This window comes from Charadrius vociferus, unplaced genomic scaffold (genome assembly GCF_000708025.1).
Source record: "Charadrius vociferus isolate BGI_N301 unplaced genomic scaffold, ASM70802v2 scaffold220, whole genome shotgun sequence".
NCBI classification, from domain to species: domain Eukaryota; kingdom Metazoa; phylum Chordata; class Aves; order Charadriiformes; family Charadriidae; genus Charadrius; species Charadrius vociferus.
In genome coordinates, this window is record NW_009646506.1 from 1,155,000 (window position 1) to 1,179,343 (window position 24,344).

Below are 24,344 nucleotides of genomic sequence, written 5' to 3' on the forward strand. Positions count from 1 at the left end.
TATCATCTTCTGAAAGACTACAATTTTAAGTTTTAGAAGAATTCCCCTAACATCTAATCCAGAAAAAAACTTTTATGTAAAATATGAAGTAGGCCATATTTTCCCAAGTATCCTATCTAAATGCTTTTCTATAGGAATAATCAAAAACCCAAACAGAAGATGACACCTTAAGGACAGAAAAAAATATTACAATACCAGCTAACTGTGCAATTTTCTGCTTGGCTGCAAGCAAGGTCTTCCTAGTTTTCTCTTCTTTCTCAGTGATCTGTTGCCTGAGCTGTTCTTCCTGTGTAGTCTTCTCTTGCAGATCTTGATGCAAACGAGCAAGTTCTGATTGTAGCTGTGTTAGCTGCTCCTGAAGATTTCTAACTTCAGTTTCCTTTTCTGCTACACTCTAGAGGGAGAGAGAGATTGCAGCTACTGGCCATAACCAGCTACTTTGGCCAATATATAGTGTAACAAATTCCAAGGACCTAGTATTCGCTGGCCACTGTATTAAGGTTAAAAAGCTTCTAATCAACAATAGAGGAGTTCAGTCCTCTCTAAATGCAATAGCTGAGAGAAAAGCATTCTCTTTCCCACTTTTTTATTCCAACAAACAGCATGAGACACACTAGACACTGGGTTTAAACCAGGTTTAAGTTCTCTCTTTCCCAATGAGGTAGAAGCACAAATAGGTCACTTCACATATTTCTGTGCATATGTGCACACATGCATACACAAAAACACCCTCACAATCTTCACAGTTATGTATTTCAGATTGTACTACAGTTGAGTACTCGCTGTTCTTACCTTTTGTAAACTTTCAACCTGAGTTTCCAAAGCCTTTGTCTTCACTTCAGCTTGACTGAGGGTGTCTTTCAGCTCTTGAACTTCCTGGACAGAAACTTGTTCTTCTTGTTGTTCTACTAAAGACTGAGTTGACGCTTCAGCAACCATCTGAAACGTCAAGGGATATCAGGCTAAAGAGTACTGTCTGATTAGTACGTCACTGCTTTCACAAGTTGATTCTGTGTACAAATCAATCGTTTAAAAAATTCTGGGCAAAACGCAGGAATTCTAATCAACTCTGAAGTTCTGTTAAGAATGGTGTAAAGTATTAAGTGATATGCAGCTCACGGTTTGTGGCAATTTGAGCTAATGGCAGAATAAACAATGCAATTTTCTGCTTTTCACTTCACAGAGAAGTATTCACACAGCATTATACAAAGGGAACGTGAAGATCACTAGTTAGGTTATACATGACCCTAGATGAAAACAAACTTTTTTACAGAATTTCTTTGCAAACAAAGAAAAAAACGTATCTACCTTATCATGCTGTGCTTTCAGCTCCTCATATTGAGTCTTGTATCTGCGCCCAATTTTCTTGACCTGCGTTATAGTTTTCACTTTTTCTTGTATGTCAGCCACTTTAGCATCTAGTTCTTTCTGCAAATTATCCTTTTCCGTTCTTATTTTAGTTACTTCATCCTTCAGGCTCTGAACAAGATTCTGGCTTGTAGTCAAGGACGCATTAGTTCTAAATAAAAAGAGATTGGAGGAAGATGCAAATGAGATGTTTGAAATAATTAATACATTTCAATGTTGCTCATTTATGTAATATCTTTCGTGATTTATGTTTTCTAGGATTTTGCAATACAAATGGGCATTTGTAGAATACAGATTATTCTACAGTACATTAAGTTAGGGTAAGCTCAGCTAAAAGACCACTTGCAAAACAATTCTCACTTCATCTTACCTGTGTATTATCAAGCTACAGTAGGAATACCAAAAGTTTCTTAGTTACATGGAGACAGTTAAGAAATTACATTTCCAGATGCAGCTTTATTTAAATATTTTGCTTTGCACAACATTTTTACAAATTGACTAATACCTGGCTATTTCTGCTTTAAGCCTGCCCGTTTCTTCACTCATTTGTTGTATACGCTTGGTGTTTGCCTCCTTCTCTGAAAGCAGCTTCCGATACTCTTCAAGATCAGTGTCCTTCTGTTGACTCAATAAATGCTGAAAGGTTGAGGAAATAGTTTACATTTTCATAAGATGATTATACAGTTATATGCAGAAAATCTCTTTGAATTGGAGCTACTGCTTTTACATTTTGATTTGGAATGCCTATGAATTAGAATTGCCTATTTTGAAGCTGCATAAACAATGCTTTATAATTCAAATACATTTCTTAGTTTGTTGTTGTTTCTAAGAAAAGTTAGAACTTTTTTTTAGTTCTCCCCGGCCCCCAGAACATCTTCTTTGAAAACGTGCATTCCCAACCTGAGTCCGGGCTTTCCAGCGTTTAACATCTTCCTCCAACAGCTTTTTCTCTGCTTGCAACATTCCACTTTTCTCACTCAGTTCAGCATTAGACTCCTGTAGAGGCAGAATGTCTGCCTCAAGCTTGCGTACCTGAAAAAACACAACTGGGGATTAAACTCTCTGGATCTTATGAGACTGAAGGAAGTGGAATTTTTTAGGCCTTGAACAATGATGGTAAGAGAGACAGAGAGAGCAAAACCAACACCCTCAAGCAGTCTTGATACAGCTTCTTTGCCAACTCTCTGCCTCCCAGTGGCCAGCTGGGGGCAGGGAGAGGGACAAGGAGCAAGAACAGGAGAGGAGCCCACAGAGAGAAAAAAAAAAAATACAGGCACAACTTCACAAGCTTAGATTCTCACTCATTGTATCTTGGTACAGAAAACAGATTATTAATTACATGTTAGAAGTCAAGCAACACTGCACTGGATTCCATTAAAATAACTGGCATGTAGAAATGGAGAGGCATGTATCTCCCTCTCAAACTCTTAATAAAGTTGTGATCTGCTTTATATGTATTCCTGTGCCATTTTTCATTTATCTGCTGATAATATCCTTGTTACTGGATAAATGCCGATTTTCAGTTTCATTTAAGTGAAACTGAACTCTAAACTTTCCAATGTTCTAGGTGGACCAATGTCTTCTAAAATTCTAAGTGGAAAATTTCCTCATCTGTGTATGACGTAAAGGAATAATCACCATCTAAATCATGTATATATTGCAACTAGCAGTAGTATATCCAGACACACTAACTCATCAGCTTGAATACCTAAAAAATTTACATGAACCTCAGTACTAACCTTTGCTTGAATTTGTTGTAGCTCTTGTTCTAGCCTCTCCTTCTCTTCTCTTAGCATCTTGTTGGTTTCTATCAGTACATTCATGGTTTCAGTTTTTTTCATTAATTCTTCATGCTGTGCAATGGTTTTTGCTGTTACCTTTTGAAAAGATTTCACACAGTCATTTGTTTTGCTTGCACACGCATATATACTTACTTGGATCTGGCATAACACCATCTTGGAAAGCTATCATGGCATTCATTATCTCACATTTACATTCAAAACAAGTAAATATCACTTAAGAAATGGGAGACAGGGAAAAGAATTGAGAGAAGTTAGTTTTATTTTCCCTATTTATGTGATTCTGGAATTGCCACACCACTCAACAGGACTCAGAACAAGATCCTCCATTTGGCTATATAGCAACCTCAGTTTAAAAGCTCCTGATTCTTCAAAAACTTAATTTTCGGGCACAGGCAGCAAGGACAAAGAATCAAAACCAGCCCTCTCTGCTTGTTGAAATCATAAGCAATAATATCCATCCATACCTGCACCTTCTCTCTCTCAGCATTGAGACTGTCCTGCAGTTCCTGGAGTTCCCTTTCCAGGTGCTCCACTCTCTGACGGTAACGCAAGCTCTCGACCTGGGCCACCTCAAATCTAGTTTCTGCAATCTCCTTTTCTCGACGTATAAATCTGCAATAAGAAAATGAACAACACATCATGTCAATGAAAATGCAAGAGAAAGCATTTTAAGTTGAAGCATCTTATATATATCTGAAGGCCTACCGAGTACAGAAATTGGTTCAGAAAGATCAAAAAGAAAATCCTAGATAAAAATCCTTGAAAATCTACATAACCCCCCTAAACCACAATGAGGAAAAAAAAAAAACCTATGAAACTTTCTTGCCAATCATATTTGCTAAAATCTTATTTAGCTTCCTGTCATAATTGACTTGACAGTTTTTTCCTAGGAGTAGAAAGAAATCTCCTCTTAATTACTAATGTAGAACAACCACTTCCTACCTAGCAAAAAAGTACTTAAATCACTGAAATTTTATACATTATCCTTCAAATATAAAGTAGTACAGAACTATTTAAATTTGGCAACTGAATTTAAAATAACTGAGGGAAGAGCCCAGGGCTAAATTTACCTAAGAATTTCTAAGATTTGCTCCTGGGATTTGCCTTCCTCATTGAGAGAAACATTCACTGCAGTTGGCATGGTTTCTTTCATAGAGGTCACCATCTTATCACTCAGACTTTCCAGCTGTTCATGTAATAATCGATTTTGTTTTTCCAAGTCTTCACAGCGAGATGCAAGTTTTGAAGCTTCATCCTACAAAAAAAAAATTGTTCAATGACCGAGTTCTGTGAAGGCTGGTAACTGAAAAAACCCACTGAAACGAAAAAAAAACACCCAATCATACCTTGATCATTCTCTCTCTCTCTTCCCAGGAGGCTTTGCACTCCAGCAATTCAGATTCAGCTTTCTGAGCAGCCTCCTCTAGCTGCTGCCTTACCGCTGCATTCTTGGCAACTTGTTCTTTAATAGCCTGTAGTGCTTCAACATCGGCAGCATGGAGCATTAACTCCCTTTCATACTTATTTTGAGCTTCAGAAGCCATCTTTGCCTGCGGAATAAAAAAAATACATTCTATTACCTTTAATGTTGTATGTTTGACATGTACAAAGAGCTTCTCAAGTTCTAGACAAAATCAGCGACCACTAATCAAAAAGAAAATCACTGGCCAAAACCTTTGCGATTCTCAAGTACAGAATAGAAATGGATAAGCTTAGAATGATTCCCTTAAATAAATTACTATTTTCAAGAAAAATTAGAATTTGAAATAACTTTCTTTAGGACACACTCTCTACAGTTACTCTACAATGAATTCTCTTGTTGTAGATCCTACATGGATACGAGACAGGTATTAGTCTAACATCCACTAGTTACTTCTACACGTGAATGAGCAAAGACATTTACTGCATGAGGTTAAAAAGCTAAGGACAGACTACAGTCACAGCTGAAAAAAAAAAAAAAAGAAGGAAATGCTTGTCTATTAAATTTTGGGTTGGATTAAACTACAGCCAAAATTTTTTTCTGCATCCTTTACACCAACGAATTTTGCTGGAATTCTCACCTGCAGAAAAGTAGATTCTCTTTAAAAAACAGTTGGTAGCAAGACAATCATATCAGGTGCTGCTAAATATCACACAGCCCCAGTTTTAAAAGATGATAATTATGTTTCAGGTTAGAAAGATATTTTCCCCATTGTCTTGTTGAGCAAGTTTAGTTTTCTTTTTTGCTCTCCACTCAGGAGAGTGAGGTAGCAATTCATAAGAACAGTTAATTAATTCCCCAATCATTTTTTTACATAATGAAACAGACCTTAGAAATAGTAATCCATTGCATCTTTTGTTGTTTTTCACACACGACACAAACCGTGCTTGCAGCACAACTTTATATTCAAAGTCAGTTTAGTTGATATTACCACAATGTTTGATCAGGTGGAAGAATGAAGCACTAAATAAGCAGCTGTTCACAAAACAGAGGAAGTGTTCCTACAGTGCTTCTCTCGCCTCCACGAGTGTCTGATTAGCAGAGACTAAAACTAACAATTAAAAACTAACATTAAGTTTACTAGCTCTGGCTAAAATAGACAAATACTACAAACATACTTGTTCCTGGCAATCACGTCTGGCTTGTTGTTCATTATTTAGAGCTGTGCTGGCTCTCTGAAGAGCTTCCTGAACTTCTGATTGCACGGTTGACAGACTCTTCTTTAGTTCCGATAGCTGTAGTGTTGGGGTAGGGGGATGGGACAACAACAACAAAAAACAAAACCAAGACTAAGAGGCAAAGTATTTTAGAGAGTATTGAATACAGCAAGGCTTTGAATGTAGACAGTTGCAAATAATGTAGAACCAAAGGGTGATTTATTTGTTTGTTAATACTAATTTTAATCTAAAGAGAAATACTTTCAAGATCTTGACTTATTAATATACAGAGCTCTTTCCTGGTAAAAATATATTACTTCTTTCAGTCAGTCCTGCAGTAATTCCAGTTGCAGTCATCTTGTTTCTTTCAACCCCAGTAAGAGTCCAAATATAAACCAGACAAATAAGGGCACAGACCACTCTGGTTTTAAAATACATGCATGCTAGAAATTTGGTTTGGCTCATGTTCCAAAAAAGGTTTTCTGAAACCTTTCTCTAAGGCTTTTACTCATGTTTGTCTGCAAACAGTGCTCAAAGTTCAGGAAGATATGGCTTTAAACACACAATCACCCTAACAAAGTGATAAGGTTAATGTACTACTCACGTTTGGAAACCTCTCAAATTTAGTCACTCTTTCGCACGTCCTGAAAGATTTCGATTTATACACTGGAACAGGTTGCCCAGAGAAGTTGTTGAGGCCCCATCCTTGGAGGTGTTTAAGACCAGGCTGGATGTGGCCTTGGGCAACCTGGTCTAGTGGGAGGTGTCCCTGCCTATGGCAGGGGGTTGGAACTAGATGGTCTTCAAGGTCCCTTCCAACCTACACCATTCTATGATTCTATGATTTGGACACTACTATACTGTGAAAACAAATTGAAGTTTAGGGAATTATGTAAAAGCACATTCTTGTGGACTCTCTAAAAGGGAGTTTAAGTTAGGGGGCATTCAGCCCATACCTGTTGTTCCATGTTCTCCACAGCTTTACGCTTCTCCTCTTGCAGTTCTTGCTTTTCTTTCTCTGACTCCATCAGCTTCTTTTCCAGCTGTGCTTGATACTCTGAAGACTCCTTCAGACGAGCTTCAACTGTTGCACGAACTTCCTCTGTTACCTTCATTAAAATCCATCATAAGAGATCTATTTTTTCCATTTAAATATGGTATTCTGATGTGAAAGCAGTATTTTATTAACGTTTTAAAGCCAGAATAGGTATTCTCAGCATCTCATTTAGAACAATACCGGAAGTGTTGAAAATTACAAACAGCATTGAAAATATATTTTTTTTTTCTTCATTTAAAGCTGCAATACCTCATGAAGTACACCTAAGTTTTAGGCAACTGCACTCAAGTGTGCAGTAGCCAGCATATCTTTTTATTACATGCTAGTCTACAATATTGTTAAAGCATATCAAGCCACAATGAAGTTTTTACAGTAACGGAACACTGGCACGCAGAGAATGTGGATACCAGACAAACAGCACCCCATCACCTACTGGATGGTGTAACTTCAGCAGAAAATGAGAATTCTGTTTTGATGTGCTGCACAGCTTGGAAAAACAGGAATCATTCTCTATTAACATGGAGTATGTTAATACAGAATATCATACTCCCAGTATGACATACTGGGAGGTCATTCTTTTCCCATGAATACCACATAAAGAGTGTTCTTTTGCAGCACTGAAGACCTTACTGATGCAGAAGGTGTGAATTTAACTGCTTTTGATTGAGAGCTAATTAATATTTTAACCATTGATCACAGGGTTAAAGAGTTTTAAAAAGTCAATTCCCCTCTTTCAAATGAAAACATTGGCAGAGTACAGCTTTGAGTCAAATTTACAATTCAACATTTTAAAAATATGTTGCAAAAAGGTTTAATATTTCCATGATTAAAAGTGTTTTTAATAAAATTGCCTAACTACATTTTATTGTAATGCCTTCTAAAGTACCTTTATTTTTTTCATAATTCCTCCCATAATCCTACAGATTACAGTACAAAAAAAAAACAAACACCAAAACCCAAACCATCTTTCATTTTGTTTCTGGTTTTGCTTTAATAAATAATGGTAACTACTTACTTGTTTTTCCTTATTAAGGGATTCCTCTAGACTAAGAACCATGGCCCTGTATTGTTCCACATTACTAGAACTAGTCTTGAGTCTTTCTCTCAGGTCATTAACTTGTTCATCAGCTTGCCTTAATCGACTTACAAGATCATCCACATCTTCATTTGTACTAGGCTGACCTAGAATATTAAAACACATTCATTAACCAAGGATGTTTAATTCAATTTTTTAAATCACTTTTCTGTTGAACGACTTCAGTCTTTTTAGCATAACAACACTGAAAAAACAATCATCCTCACAAAGCTTCCCTAAATAAAACTGTCAGTCCTAATCAATAGTGGATTGCAATAAACATTGTTGATTCAGACAAAAAAAAATTGGCTATTTAAAAAATAAGTAACCTAAAAGACTTAAGTTCTTTCAAATAAAAATAAAAGGGATCCTTTAATAAGCTTGCCTTTGCTTTTCCCTTTGGCAAAGACTGCTTGGACATTAATTTTACTTTAAGAAATCATGCTGGTTATCATTTGCTTGAATATGTGATTGTAATAATGAAGATGCTTATTATTTAGTGTACTGTCCTCCTAACTCTAAATTATCATGAATTATGGATTTTACCATTCTTCAGACAGTAACTTTTAACATAAAGATAAATTTGATGTAGAAAAATATCCTACCTTTCCCTGGAGCCCTCTGTGATGACTGAGATGCTAGCTGAGCCTCCGTATTGTTAAGCTGCTGTTTCAACATCACAGTTTCTTTCTGGGCATTCTTTAAAAGTTCCTTTGTGTTAATGTGACGGTTTGTCTCAGTCTCAAGTTGCCTCTTAAGATCCAGGATATGAACCTGAACACACAAGGTTCTTAAACTTGCAATTATTCACAAATGGCACAAAGGCCAAATACATTCATAAGTTTCACATAGAAAAAAAAAAAAGCACTGCAAGCTGGCAGAAGCCACGCAACTGTGGTTTTATTTTCACTAAAACAAGTTTAGAACATCTATAATTATACTTACCTCTTGATTTTTGGTAAGGGAATGTCTTTGTTCCACCTCACTTTCTAGTTTCTTCTTCAGCTGAGATATCTCACGCTCAAGCTTTTCTATCTGATTATTGAGTCTTTGTTTTGTTTCTGTCTCAGACCTCTCCAGTATTCCCTGATAAAAGAGCATAATGCACTATGCTTACAATACACTTTCTTCCGAATTACAGCAGCACTTTGCACAAAGTTGTCACAACACTCCTCCCATCCACAAAATAATTACTGCAGGTAGCAAGCAGTAACAGAAAATTAAGAAGAGTAGCACTTACAATGTATAACTTAGTTTTGAAATGTTTTTTTTTAAAATGTTGATACAGTAAGTATTATTAGGGGGAAAATTTATTATCTATGCAGTCTAATTCCAGGGATTAAAAAAACCCAAAAGATCTACTACAGAAATAGAATTCAGTCACATGACAAAATGTGCAAACTTAAATATTTATACTGTAAAAGCTAATATACCTTAGAATAGAAGACATGAAAGTAAATATACCTTAAAAGAAGAGGAAAATAAACTACCAAGGCAAGCGCTGGTAAATTTTGCTATCATGAAAATTAACATACAGATTTTTTTCCTTTCACTTTGTTTCACGTGTTTCGTTTCCATTTTATAGTGAAAATCCTTCTCATCAACTCAAAATTCTCAGGACTTCGCCCAGGTAAATAATAGACTATCATAATTTAGGACAGGAATAACAAACTTGGTTAACCAAGTCGCTCAAGTATTTTATGTTCAGTGTCAATTTGTAACAGAAAAAAAGTTCACTTTAAGACCCAATCCTGTGACTGTGTAAGTTGATTTTGATGGGTATTTATTGAAAATTCTGAAAGACAGACCAGACTCAGACATAAGAATAATACCACCTACCTGAATAGTTCGCAAATTAGTAAGCAGCAAATTCTGTCCTCTTTGTTCAACTAGTAAAGACTCACGTTGCTGAGTCAAACGCACGTCTGACATCTTCAAGATATCCTTCTCTTTTTTTAAGTTTTCTGCTCTCACCTTTAAGACAGCAAATAACAACAAGAATTTTGTTATCAATCCCAAATCTGTCAATTAATTTTAAATTGGGCAATGATATTTTTATGATCAGCTAATATTGTTTTTTTAAAAAAACCTGTAGTCTGAAGACTACAGATTGTAAATTAATGTTCATGCAAATTAAGCCAAGAACAGTAAGAACACAACTGTGGCTAATCACATTTTGTTTTCTTTGTAAATTGAAACACCTTCAGAATGGTGTTCCATCTTCACTCAGTACTAGTGATATTTTGTAGAATGTTACAAGTGTACACATCAAATATACATATACACGCTTTTACAAATTTAATAACTTGTAAATGATGCACTCAAAAAGCCTGTGACAAGTTCTGACAGTTTTCCAGAGAATCATAACAAAAATTCTTGTGCTAACTTGGAATATCTAGAAGTATAACACACTGTATTACTAACCTCTGCCACTGCCAGTTTTTCATTAGCTCCCCTGAGATCTTGAGTCATAGTGTTAATTATCTGCTCTTGCTTCTGAGTTGTTGCTGTGAGTTTCTGGGTTCTTTCATGCAGAGATGTTATTTCTCGACGATAGCCTTCAACATTATCCTGCAGCATTTCATAACTTCACATCGAACAAAAAAGCAAAGTATATGTTTGCCACATTAAATTGTTCAATTGCAAAATGCATATGTACACAGATATATGTTTCATGTTCTTGTGTGCAAATTTTCATATATGCGGCTCACTCAGCTAGAAGATATATTCTTGATCCCACCTTCCCTATTTCCTTTGTGTTCTTTAACAGAATAGGCAATATTAACGTTTAACTGGCAAATGTTCCTGAGCAAACGGTATCAAGCAGTCAACATAATTTTATTGGCAGAGAACACATACATAAGGCAATGAAATTAAATAGCTGATTTACCGTTTGGAGGCAAACTCCAGCTGTGTGGATATCTTCGCGTTTTGTGACCTCAAGTCTGTGACCTGCTCCTGAAGCTTTTCATTTTGTTCATTCAGCAACTTGTCATTCTCTGCCTTTTCTTTTTTGTAGTTCTCAAAAACTTCCTGCAACTACATCAAAGAACAGATGTTAAAAGTGCTTACAAAAGTAAAACGAAATAGTGTTTCTACAGTGTTTATTGAAAAATATACCTGCTTCAGTGCAGCCTTAGCCTCCACAGTCTCCACTGACTCAGTCATTGACACTGGAGCAGGAGTTGACATGGCCTGAGGTAAACTTGGGCGCTTTGGAGTAGATGTAAGAGAAATCTCCTCTGGTAATATACCTGAAGCTAAAAGAAGATAAAGAGGATTTTAAAGGCAACAACTGAATGAATGCTTGCCAAAGCAGAAGACCATATAACCACATTGAAATACAGCTAAAAGAACAATACTGTATTGCTAGGAACGTCTTGGGCACTCCTGAGCAAGTGAACAATTGTCTATTCTTGATACCTACAATATGCTACCGGAACACATGTACTCACCACTACACAGCAGTCATTATGCAGCAAGTTATTACACTGTAAAAGTAGCATCATGTGTCTAAATCCAAATTCATGGGTTTTCCAGTGAGTAAAGGTGAAAGTTGACTACCAGATTAACAGAAGTTACTAGTATCATTACAGCACCATTACTGAAAGCTTATAACAAATGACTTTTTTTTTTTTTTTTCAATAGCACAGAAATGTGAAGCTTACCTTGCAAAGGAATGATAGCTCCTGTGGTCTGTGCTAACAATATGCGGAACATATCACGCTGACGAACTATAGACTCAACAAGCTGCAACTGATGATGACGTGATTCACGCAGTTTTTCTAGCTCATTGAGAGCTTCCTCAAGCTGACCCTGAAGCTCAGAAATTCTGAAACCAACAACAGGTTTTGTCAGTAACATACACAGCGAGGCACACCATGATGACACAACCCTTACATTTTGTCACAATTCTTTTGGTGTGCATTTATTGCATCTTTGGAAGTTAAGCACCACTGAGACTTTTGAGTAAACTTATAGGAAAATTGGTCTTTGGGCTTGCCATTTTGTAGATGACAAAGAAGGAAGGCCTCTTCCATGAAAAGAAGAACAGAGGTAAGTCTATTCATGTGAATGACTTCAAACAACAGACAGCAGCATGAATAGAGAATCAAGCTAAGAACTTTTAATACAGAATTACATTTTCTGTGGGCTTCACAGCTAGTGAATTAGATATGCAAGTATTCAATTTTTTGTTCCACTAACAGGAATGAAAACTTAATCTTTCTTTTTCAAAAAACAGCTCTGTTGTGTGAAATCACATTCACTAAAAGACCGACAATTTTTTTTACTTAATGTCACAAGTTTGAAAGATTTTCCCAGACATTTACTCTGACTACAAAAGGCTAGCATTCCAGTGTGTGCTCTTATACCTCTGTGCGCCTCGGGATTGAGAAAGTTTGTTTAGGAAGAATTTTTGGAAAAGATTATTTACATTAGCTGAATAAAAAAATGATGAAAAGGAATTACAAGATATATAGCTATACAGTCATTTCAATCTAAAAACTGAAGACAATGTTCCTTAATAACAATTTGCCTTTATGAATTACATAGCTGCTCATGAGCATGTGCAAAATTACATATACATATACATATGCACACAATTTTAAACAATCAGAAGCAAAAAAATGAAGAGTGAATAAATCCCTGTTACTACTTAGTATAAACAGTTTGCTAGAAGGGACAGATAATTACTTAGATGACGTTGTTTCTTGCTCCTCTTTCTCTCTAGCCTCTCCCAGCTCCCGAAGAGCCACCAAGAGACGCTGATTCTGCTGCTGAAGTTCTTCAATATTTCTGTAAGAGACTAGATGTTGAGATATCACTTCAGAAGAGCTACTGATGTCAGCAGAGCTCACTTCTTCATCACGAATCACATGATTGCCTCTAGCTTCTTCAAGTTCCATTAAAAGCACACGAATCTGAAAGAGAACTTTCTAGTGTAAGGCTTGCAAACAGATTCAAAAGTTCACTCTGAAAAACAATATATTAGAAATAAACTACCTGGAAATTAAGTAAAATTTTTCCTACAACATACGAACTATTACAATCAAAAACTCTTTGTAAGATAATTACATTATAAAAAATACAGTTTGACAAAAGGAAACCAGACAAAAATCAGAGACAGATATTCTGTGTTCATTTCTGCAAAGAGATCATAGGACATTCCAATCAAACAAATATAGAAGTTACATATATACGACTTTTCCATGTTAGATGTTTAACAATATTATCCTGAAGTACATCACTCCTATCCAGCTAGACTTATTCTAATTTTGTAAGCAGAAAAGTAATTTTCACATTTCCTGCGGAGAAGCTTTTAACATCACTAAAGCTCTTATGACAACCAAAGTCTACATGACTGTGCCTGAGCACAGCTTTCAAGTAAACTTCAGAAATACAGCACCATATTAATAAATAAATTGCAAATAGCACATTTAACCGTAACATTTGTTCTACCTGCTGTGAAAGGTCTTTTACTTGTATTTCCAGTCTCTGGTTTTCTCTTTCAAGTAGAGATGCATGCTTATTGGCTTTATCAGCATCCTCCTGCAATCGCTGGATTTCCTGCAAGCATACAAACATTAAGAAACACATAGCAAACAAATTCAGACACGTTTCTTTCCAGACAGACAATACAATTTAGAGAGACATGCCTTGTGAATTACACTGTGTATACTTCTTTTAAGTTACAATCCCAAGGTTAAACTCCACATATTTAGGAATCAAAAGCCACTCTCTTTCATGCTGTATTAGTGTATGTACTAAAATTAATGGGAAGCGGGCACTGAAGTCCAATTTTTATGAAAAATTCTGAAAAGCGTTGTTTCTGTAAAATACTGTGCACAGTCCAATAAATCACAGGCTAGAAAGTTCAACAGATATTTTCCCACAATAAAAGTTGACTAAAAGATCCATTTTATACATTTACTAAGTCATTGGGATTAACGAATTAAAAATCCATATTTTTTTTCCATAATTTTACATGCTCTTTAACTTTATACTGACCTTCATAGCTTGTTCAAGCTTTGCAGACAGACTAGCAACAGCTTTCTGGGAACGCTCAAATTCTTCACGCTGACGCTTTAAGATCGGTGCTTTGGCTTCTACTTCCTGCACTATTTCATCCAAGTATTTATTGATTCTCTTATTCTCCAGCTTTTCCAAAAGCAACTGATCCTGAGTTTCTACATATGCATTGTACAGCTGCAAGAAAAGGTTTGGGGTTTGGTTGGTTGGTTGTTTTTTTTAATAAGTCTGTCCAGATGTATCAAAGAACCACTGGTAATTACATAATTCATACCTTAAGGTGGTACAATTCTATACAACTATAAAGTAATTAATTCAGAGAAACAAGATGGGCTTTTTAAAAAATGTGGTTTTAGGACTCATACCATGGCAAAGCAGTTGTCCCTATTAATTTAAAAATGGCAAACTTTTCTAGTGCTACTATATTCAAGAATTTTATGTAAAGTGGAAAAACTTTAAGCAAATTTAAGACAACAGAAATATAAAACTAGTATCGCAAGAGAAAGCGGCAAGCATGGAAGAAAGTAATTTAATGGGTGCACAGATGACCAAATGTGAAAAGTATAATTGCGTAAATAGAAGTGTAAAAAAATCCTAGAAGATGTATGACCTATCATTATGTTAATTTTTTCTGCAAGTATAAGACAAATGTGCAGTAGTACAGATAAAAAATTTATGTAAATAAGCAAATAAAAAAGCTCAGCTACTGCCAAAAATGCATACAGAAAACAAGTTTATGTGCACAAAAAACCCAACCAAACATATTTCAGAAAAAGAACCAAAAAACCCTACAAATGTTTTCATCTACTAAAGAAAAACTTTAAGGTATGTTGAAAAAAATCCCAATAACTTTGCTAGTAAAGTCTGTCTCAAACGCAGGAAAGGTTTCATCGACTTCAGTCAGGCATTACATCAAGTCCAAAACAGTGAATGAAGTCTGCACCCTTGTATTATTAATGTATTTCTGTTGGCATTTCAAGAGCATTGAAACTGAAGTTTCTTCTCACTTACCTCAGTTAATTTCATTCCAGGCTTGACTACTTTAGCTACTGCTGCAGCAGTGGGTGACATAGCTGCCAGTTCCTCCTCAGACAATATGGCTCCTGAAGACACAATCCCACCAATTACCATTAAAAAGCTGCAATAATTGCCATCATAAATATTCTTTTATTAATATAAAGAATATCTTCACACACCTTTGTGCTTTGTAACTACTGTATTTTAAACTACTGTTTTAAGTCCTTAAAGTTAGTGGTTTAAGAGTTTTCTGTAACCTATATTATATATATACACGATTCAGTGACTGGTATTATATACAATATTCCATGTCATACATTATAAAGGTCTCTGACTAGTTTAATTTGAAACGCTGAAAAGATTTTGCTACTAGACTGTAAAAATTTAGATCATTTCTGAACGTAAGTAATTGAAATAGCAGATTTCTTAGCAAAAAGCAGGAGGTTTATGGTGGCAACACACTTGTTTACTTTCACTAAATTAGCACAGGGAGATAGCAAATATATTTCATGTCTCTGTTCCTTGCTGATGTGCTCCTTCCCTTAGAAATTACATAAATGTAGCGAATAGACTCTCCTTTTGAACAAAAAAATGACAGAACTAAAACAGTAAATATTGAGCAAGATTTAATGCTAAACAGAAATTAAGGACAGAGATTTGCTTACCATTACTTTCTTTTTTTTTCTTAAGAGGAAAATAAGAATAGTTTATAAACCTCACTCCCCTCTCCAGAAAAGTATTAAAAGCATGATGATTCAGCCTTAAGGAAATGTTTCCCCTCTCTTTTCTTTGAAAGGTAAGTCAGATTAACAAAAGAACTTCAAAAAACGTTTTCATACAAATGCATTTTCTGGTGGGGGAAAAAATATACTTCATATATACATACATATATAAAGCATATCTTCATATATATATATACATGAAAATGCTTCTAAAACTCATGGTTAGAAATGACCAAAGATAATTTAAGATTAATGCAGTTACTTCCTATAGAAATTCAGCATAGTATTTTCATGCAAGGCTACTTATGATAGAAAGCCTGAGGCTTTATGTATTTTAGTTCCCAATGTTACCCCTACCTTTACGCTTTGTAGCCGACAGTAAATCATTAGCATTCTCCAGCTCCTTTTCCAGTTTACTGATCTTCTCCCTCAGTTCTTTTTCCATTACAGCTTTTGACTCTTCCACCTCAGCCAAATGCTCCTGAGTTGCTTTATTAGCTAAAATTAAATTAGACAATCAGTTTGTTTTGTTGTGGTTGGTTTTATTTTTTTTCTTTTTAAAATACTAAAATTTACATATGTACCTTAAATTTTACTTGAACTTTATATGATCTGCAGAAGTTCATGCTGACAAGAAAACTCAGTAGCGTGACAGAAGCATGAACTGCTACCTATCACCTTTGCTTAGATAAGGACTAAAGTATGAACTGTCCTCTCATCAGTGAAAAGGCATCCAAAACGAGAAACTAAATGAAGACATATCTTGCAAAATTAGATCTTCTCATCAAAATCCAAAGTAAAATTCCAGGTATATTTGAAGATAGCTCTCCCATGCACACACTCCCCCAAGTAGATTCAACTAGTCACGTAAAATTTTTGTTACAAAGTGACTGATGTTTCCACCATCCCAGAAGCCTAATGAAGATCCTCTCATAAATGCTCAATAAGTATTTTTCAGTGTATCAAGATAGTTACAAAGGAGTATAACTGTTCTGTTCCATTTGACATTTCTCACTCACAGCTTACCTTCACCCGCCTCCTTCAGGAGCTTGTGCAGCTCTTCTACTGCTCCTGTCAGTTCATTGCTCTTTGCCTCTGAGTCATCAGCAGCACTCTAAATAAAAGCATTTTATATAACCTTTTATTACATAGTAAGAGCAACTATATTTTTATAAGAAACGGACCAAAAATTATAAACATGCAATTTTTGAATAAAATGCTAAAAGATACACCTAAACTGGACAATTCTCTTTCCACTTGGATTAAGTCTCACTTTGATGTCAACTGCCCATCTGAGAGTAAGAAGTGTCAGACACTGATTTGATATGACAAATCCAAATAAAATGCATGCCCTTTAGGTGCTTCATAGCTGTTGCTGGCTTTGTTCCTTCTATTCACTGAAGAAAATTTGGAGAAATTTTGAATACTAAATTTTAATAATTCTAAAAAATGTGGTGTTTTTAGAGAATCGTATATAAACAGTTTATGTTTCTTTGCTTCCAGTTAGAGATCTCACAAGACTATACAGTACTTCAGCAATTCTGCAAGGCAATTAGAGATAACCGAAATAAAGTTGATTCAATTTTTGCTAATCAGCTATGTCTCAAAATAAGCTCCCATGGGAGGGCACGCAATCTCGATGCCTTTAGTATTGAGTCAGACAAATATGTCAGCAGTTACAAGTATATGGCAAATCCTATGTTAAGCAGAAGACAAACCTTTAAGCCCCTACAAACAAATGATTCTATAATAAAAGCATGAATGAATAGGAGCAAAAAAACCCCACAAAACAAAACCAAATTAAAAGGCAAATGCATTATGCTCCCAAGAAGTTAGCTATTGTCTTGCAGTTCAATGAAGGGACATCAGTTTACATCTAATCAGACAAAATATTAATGTAGAACTCAAGCATTCTACCCCACTTAATTCTATGTGGGCTTTTATGCAAGAAAACTCAGGAAACAGAACTCATCAACCTGTGAATCTAGTATGTGTAAATTAAAGACTAATCAGTCGTCCTCTTTAGCTGGCTTTGTCTTAGTCAATATGCTATTTTTCACTCTCTGAGCTGACAAAACAAACAAAAGTACTTGTTTAGACGGTGGTATTTGACACAATAGATGACATTTAGCTGTGTCGTAATCAGATCACTAACACTTGCAGTGTTACTTGAAATGAACTTCTACGAACCAAGCATAGAAAATATATGAACCTTTACCTCCCAATATCATGTCATAAGACATAACCGCATTCATACAGTACGAAGCCTCAAAATAATGACCATGAAATTACTATTTTAACCCCCGTTTTGCTTAATCTACAAAATGATCCAAGCAATATAACATTTCAAATGCTGCCTAAGACAACAGCAAAGAAAACAGTGTTTTGGATGTTTCATAATGTTTTGCAATGGGAGTTAGTCTTTCCCCTATCCCATACTTTGTGGGGAAAAAAAAAAACAAAACCAAAACCAAAACACCTGGCCTGCATTAAATTTAAGGCTAAGATTGAGTCCCAAGGAATACCGATGCTTTTGACAGAATCAATAAACTCACCTTATACAAGTTGGATAATTTTATGTGGGCATTCAGTTCATTGTGGAATCTTTCCTCCATACTAGCTTGCTGTTCTTTTGCCTAGTAAATTAAAGAAGAGACAGAGTGGGGGAGCATTCCACAATTTCTATTTCATACATTTTGGTTTTTAACTATAATGCAACTGTAATGCTGTTACAGATATACTTCAAGTTGTCTTACCTCCTTCAGTTTATTCAAAAGGTCTTCCACATGCTTCTGAAGATTTTCATTTGACTGTTTTAAGCTGTTTACCTGTTCCTCCATTCTGGAAACCTGTTCAAAGAATAAATGAGTACACCATGTATAAATTTGTCTTTCCAACCCACTTTATTTTGGAAAATACCCATCTCATTGTTTTTTACTTAAAAAATATTCCAGAAAGAGCACAAATGGTTACATTTTCTAACAGCCTTTGCTCGCATGCATTCAGCTAAACAAAAAAGTAAGTCCTCAGATTACTCCAGGTATGTATAACCAAATAAACCCAGAAGCCTTGCTGCTGCTATGTGCACAGAAAACCTGACCAATTGTCACAGTTAAAGAAACTGCTCAGGTACCCAAACAGAAACTCACTGAAGCTAAGTATCTTCAAAATACTGCCACTGATTCTGCCATGTATTTTGCTACAGGAAAACAAAAACGTCATCACGCTGTTTCACAAACAATGTTAAGACAGATCCTCTGCCTCTTGCCCTTATTAAGAATTGTATTCCCATAAATTTTAATACCATTATACACTTTTGTTATCAGCAACTCCAAAATTTCTACCATATAGTTAAAATCTTTGACTTTTTGGTTTAGGTAACGGTAACTATACATATTCCTTAAAAATCACAAGTTAAAAGAAAGAACACCTCCTTATTAATTGCAAAACCTACTTTTTTTAATTTTTACTCCAATGCACTTGGAGTAAATGTACTTGACTTTGTTTAATACAGTTAATCAGGAGGTATAACTTATAAGCAATGGCAAAAGCACTCAGTAATTACACTACCTCCTCCTTCTTGTTCTCCAGATTACACTTAAGTTCCAAGATTTCATTGCCTTTCTCCCTTGCAGTATGTAGAAGTTCATCTGTTTTGGCTTTCAACTCAGTGTTCAGCCATGTGTTTTGATTCTGTAGTAGTTCTTTTTCTTGCTCCAACCTTTTCTCACGGTACTAAAAAGAAAATTGCGTAGTGAAATTGTACTGGTTCCACAGAAAATAAAGCAGATAATCGAAGTACTATGATCAGAGTAGGAGTAACACAAATGTACTGTAATTTGGTAAATAGCACCAAATGACAGGCAGTGTTTCTTATTACATTGGTAATACTAACTTACTGTCTCAAACTACAAAGAAATTCTTGAAACTTGAATTAGTTTCCTCAAAGTTAGTTGGGAACATTAACTAGATTATTATCTAGTCAAAAGAAATAAATTGAGGCATTTCCCCCCCCCTCTTTTCTCCTTTCCTCCTCTCTTTCAGTTCTTCCTCCCACAGAGAAATTGTGCAGGTTCACAAATTAATTATTTTTCTCCTTTCTACCTGACTTCCATCTGGAGTCCTTCTTCCTACTGGGTAGAAGCAGCCATCATTGCCACCAATGAGGCTTCAACATGCTCGCCCATCTTGATGCCCCCTTGCCTTCTAAAAATGTATGTCTCGCTTCCAGTCACAGCTACCAATTTTATAATAAAATAATTTGTTATAAATAACAGGAGTACACTTGACCTACTCTCAAAGTAAAAAATGACAAAATGATGATTCATGACATGCAAACAACTGCTCATTAGAACATTAACACATACTAAGGACATAAAACACTACTCACCTTCACAGAAACATCTGATGTTTGAAGTTCATCCAACTTTAACTGAAGTTTCACCTTTTCTGTGTTAGCTTCGGTAAGCTTTTCATTTAAGCGTTTAACATCCTCTGGAGGAGGGAAAATAGTGTTTAAAAAAGCTAATTGTAGAACTGTCAATTGTAATTATTCAGTTTAACTAAATTACAAAGAATGAGAACAGACAAGATATAAAGTATGTAATCGCATGTAGTGCGATAAGATATTGTTTAATGTATGATTTTGTACCTACAAAACCAAGCATCGAACTGCTGTGTTTTTCTGCAATTAGCATGTAATTTCCTGCCTTGTTTCCTCTTCTCTAAATACTGTTTCCTGCTAATCCATTTTTTGGTGCTGCCTATACAAACTGGATACTCTACACCAGCTCAATTGTTCAAGCATGTCCTTTATTTAGCAAAATCATGTGAAATATTTTGTTAATACGTTCTTGGCTATACCGTTTAAATGCTCAACTTCCTGAGATCGTCTTTCACTTGTTCGAACCAAATCTCTCTTTTCAGCTTCCAGTTCTTCTTTTTCTCTACTTAAATGGCTCTGAAAAAAATTGCAAAAGAGCAATAAAGATGTGTGATCAGCTTTCTGTAACAGTTTGTAGTCGCTATTTACACTTACGATCACAGAGAAGCATGCTAAACAGTAAGTTACCCCAGCCAACTACAGTGACTGAAAACTGGGACAAGAGGTTTTTATAGTGGGCAGCTGAATCAGCCTAAAGTACATAGTATGAAAGCATGGCTGCTTCCATGTTTTCTATCATATTAGGATATATAATTAAAAAAAATGCAGATTAAGGTACCTCTTTTTTCCAATGCCTAATAGCCAACACATTTCAATTACTGTTTTTTTCCCCATAGATAGCTCTGATACTAATGCCTAGCTGGCCCTTTGTGCTTAAACGCAAAATGCCACTATCACATAAGATTAGACAGCAAAGATGAGAGAATTATCACACAGCTTTCAAGACTGTCATACTGAATAGATAGCTTTTATGCCTTTGCTTTTCAATTGGCATAGAGAGGTCCAGACCGGCCCGAGACTCCCTCTGGTTCTAGCTGTATTTGAATGAAGATCAGAATGAAAATCATTGAACTTAGAGCCAATGAAACGAACTAAAGGCCTAACAGAAATCAAAAACAAAGAACAAGAACTGTTCAAAAATGCATCTAATTTTAATATTCTTTGGAAGACAGCTTTGATAGTTAAGACTTCATTGAAACAGTATTATTTGGTTAAATAAAAGATATAACAGAGTAACCAAAGAGTGAACACATACAAAAAACCAAAATCAAATAAAAGTCAACAGTCTTGCATCATTTATAGGCTACAGTGCTGCCTCTGTCTTCCAAGATGTCAATACAAACCACTTCAGTGAGTCCCAGGTAAGCCCCTCTGGGAAAGCAATCAGATCCGTCTTCTCATCTTCTTCATTGCAGATAAAACAATCTAATAATAATGTTTTGGCTTCCTGCTCCAAAATTAGTGTTCTGCTGGACCAGTCAGCTGAAGTGACTCATCCCACAACCCCATGACTTTTGAGCATAATGCGAGGAAAACTGTGCCAGAGTACGGGAAAGGATGAGGGAAAACCAGAATTCCTCTTTACACCTTTATTCAATTTTTGAGGTTCGGCCTAAAGTCACTTCAGAACAGGTTTCAGCTAGAATGAAACAATCTATCCAAACAAAATAAAAGCATCTGCTCTGACATATGTTCAACCGCAATTCAGTTTGCTAAACTGAAAACAGCATTTCCTTAAAAAACCCACACAATTTTCCTGCACAGACAGCCACACAGACATGCAAATATGTACATCAGTACATATTTGTACCGATATTGATACAGCTCAGTTTGGAAATTGATTGCATTCTTTGCTGCAATTAATCAAGCAAATCAAAGTCTTCCAAATTATCATCAAGTTCTTCCAGTACCTGGATGGCTGCATTACGATCCTGAGCAGCTTCAAGTTCTTTATTCTTCTCATTCAGTGACTTCAACTGTTCGTCTGTTGGATAAGAATAAAGAGTAGTGAGCTATCTCACTGTAACATAATGACAGAATTTACTCTTCAAGTCCAATTAACCCTAAATTTCACTTAATGACATGAAGAAAAAAAAAAAGGAAGAAAAAAAAAAGAGAAAGAATAATTCAAGACTTCACTATGGATGGACTAGGTAGCATTGTAGCAAATCAATGCAATCCTTAGAGCAGATGCATTTATTAAGATCAACACATAAACCACTGTATTACTATTACTACAAAATCAGAAAGCAAGTTTTTTTTTTCCATTAGAACAAAAATTCCTTTTCAAAAAAGCAGACTTGAGCGCAAAAGCAAAGCATCTCTCTACTTGCAGAAATAACAAATGTAGTAGATTGATGGATTTTCAACCCCTATTAAAAAACTTAAAGCATTTCAGAATAACATTGGACTAAAGAATGAATATCTTGTCCAATCTTAAGAATGCTTAGTTATACTTACGAAGTTTTTTAAGCTCCTCACGGAGAGTTTGACATTCTTGTGTCTCATTTACAAGTCTCTCCTGACTTTGAGCCAGACGCTTTTCTACTTCAAAGTACTGTTGTTCTGCAAAATAACAATGCTATCTCAATTTCACTTAATAAACATTTCTTTTTCTTTCTCACCTCTATCAAGGATCTTTATTAATGGACACCTTTATTAAATAATGGCAATTATAAAGAAAATATCTAAAAATATTGAGTACAGCAGAATTTGAAGAAAAAAAAGTCTTTCTGAAGGCAAAAAGATGCATTTCCACGTTCAATTAACATTGTTTAAAATACTCTGTTAGCATGGCAAGCGATATCTTTCCAGAAAATAAAAGAACAGTCTAATCTTTAACATTTTGATGTAATTAGAGAATGTTGTACCAGCACAGTTATAGACTGTGGTCTCAGTTACATCAACTTAAAACTTCTTTTACCTGTAGCATATTTCTACGTGCATACAATAAAAATCAACATAGCCCCTTGTATCAAGAGATTTGATTTAGAAAATTTGTAACGAACATTTCCTAAAATGAACTCTTGTGCTCTATCCTGTGTATCCCATAGCACTGGAAAAAGGAATTAGATCTAAATTTTGGTTATCTCAAACAGTAACAGTGTCATAGAGCTTAACTGTAAAATACTTAGTAAATGCAGGATTAATCTCACTCTCAGGCATAGTGAGCTTCTAAGGAAGCACTGAGGTATTTTTACTTATCTTATGGTTCCTACCATATCTTACAATTTCAAATAATGCTGCCACTCCAGCCACAGGCACCTGAAAGAGACTAACGTGCTAAAATCTGTGGGTTAACTTAATTTATACTACACTTTATGAATTTACTTTGGCAAGATTTTTATCGTGAAAGAGACAGAAAGGTTGAAGGAAATGCAGAAATAAAGTTCACATCAGAATTATGTCACCTATCTGATAAATTAACTCCTATTCACAACTCTGCCCATTCACAACCCAACTACACTCTTTTCTCAATTTTACTCCAGTTCTCTACCGGCATTATTTTTCTGTGATCAAGTAACCTCCAAATCAATACAAAAAACATTGATTCTACAAGGAGCGTTTTATGGAAATGTTATGGTCTTCAACATGGAATTTAACAGAAAAAGTATAAACCTAAGACTATTTGAGAGCTGGGTAAACAAACTATTATTTCTGTTCCACGCAAGAATCAAAGCAGACTGAAGCATATGAATGCTTGTTAAAAATCTGATGAAAAGCTGTTCTTTAAGCCCATTTTGAATGCAGCTTTAACCCTTAAGAGTCGTTTGCAAAAGCAAAGAAAAATCAGACTCCTTTTGCCAAACAAAAGTGAAGAGAAAACCCCCTACCAGGTCTCAAATGAAGGGCCCCTTCCCAGCACACGGACACATCCCCGGCCTCAGGACCCCTTCCCAGGCAGAGCACGTACACACCCACCGCACAGGCCCCATGTCACCCCCTGAAAGCGTTTTGAAGACAACAACGACCCGTCAGGCCCAGCCCTACCTCCCTCACACCTCTCATCAGCGGGAACTACAACCTTACTACTCACTAAAAACCCAGCAGGGAGGGGGGCAGGAGGGGACCCATCCCTTCCTCAGCCCACCCGTCCCCAGCCGAGCCTGCCCGGTCACCGGGACGAGCGGATACCGCTCAACCCTTGGGCAGCTCCGCGCCCTCCACACGGAGCACCTCCGGGCCCGCCCCG

General features: G+C 35.8%; 1 protein-coding gene across 1 annotated transcript in view; it reads right to left on the minus strand.

Annotated features, from left to right (window-relative positions):
- The window catches only part of TPR (translocated promoter region, nuclear basket protein), a 41,701-nt gene extending 18,384 nt beyond the window's left edge, over positions 1 to 23,317 (minus strand). The window contains exons 1-33 of the mRNA XM_009884527.1: positions 23,308 to 23,317; positions 22,613 to 22,717; positions 22,063 to 22,136; positions 20,572 to 20,668; positions 20,099 to 20,202; positions 19,279 to 19,443; positions 18,465 to 18,557; positions 18,264 to 18,344; positions 16,735 to 16,822; positions 16,066 to 16,206; positions 14,981 to 15,072; positions 13,949 to 14,146; positions 13,400 to 13,507; positions 12,635 to 12,861; positions 11,608 to 11,771; positions 11,060 to 11,199; positions 10,830 to 10,978; positions 10,364 to 10,526; positions 9,779 to 9,913; positions 8,885 to 9,025; positions 8,545 to 8,713; positions 7,880 to 8,046; positions 6,764 to 6,916; positions 5,769 to 5,885; positions 4,517 to 4,720; positions 4,241 to 4,425; positions 3,635 to 3,782; positions 3,108 to 3,245; positions 2,269 to 2,400; positions 1,874 to 2,004; positions 1,309 to 1,519; positions 793 to 939; positions 196 to 394 (exon numbers count right to left, since the gene is read on the minus strand). Of these exons, the coding sequence (XP_009882829.1) occupies positions 196 to 394; positions 793 to 939; positions 1,309 to 1,519; positions 1,874 to 2,004; positions 2,269 to 2,400; positions 3,108 to 3,245; positions 3,635 to 3,782; positions 4,241 to 4,425; positions 4,517 to 4,720; positions 5,769 to 5,885; positions 6,764 to 6,916; positions 7,880 to 8,046; positions 8,545 to 8,713; positions 8,885 to 9,025; positions 9,779 to 9,913; positions 10,364 to 10,526; positions 10,830 to 10,978; positions 11,060 to 11,199; positions 11,608 to 11,771; positions 12,635 to 12,861; positions 13,400 to 13,507; positions 13,949 to 14,146; positions 14,981 to 15,072; positions 16,066 to 16,206; positions 16,735 to 16,822; positions 18,264 to 18,344; positions 18,465 to 18,557; positions 19,279 to 19,443; positions 20,099 to 20,202; positions 20,572 to 20,668; positions 22,063 to 22,136; positions 22,613 to 22,717; positions 23,308 to 23,317 (4,576 nt within the window). The remainder of the gene's footprint in view (positions 1 to 195; positions 395 to 792; positions 940 to 1,308; positions 1,520 to 1,873; positions 2,005 to 2,268; positions 2,401 to 3,107; positions 3,246 to 3,634; positions 3,783 to 4,240; positions 4,426 to 4,516; positions 4,721 to 5,768; positions 5,886 to 6,763; positions 6,917 to 7,879; positions 8,047 to 8,544; positions 8,714 to 8,884; positions 9,026 to 9,778; positions 9,914 to 10,363; positions 10,527 to 10,829; positions 10,979 to 11,059; positions 11,200 to 11,607; positions 11,772 to 12,634; positions 12,862 to 13,399; positions 13,508 to 13,948; positions 14,147 to 14,980; positions 15,073 to 16,065; positions 16,207 to 16,734; positions 16,823 to 18,263; positions 18,345 to 18,464; positions 18,558 to 19,278; positions 19,444 to 20,098; positions 20,203 to 20,571; positions 20,669 to 22,062; positions 22,137 to 22,612; positions 22,718 to 23,307) is intronic.
- Positions 23,318 to 24,344: the final 1,027 nt, after the last annotated feature.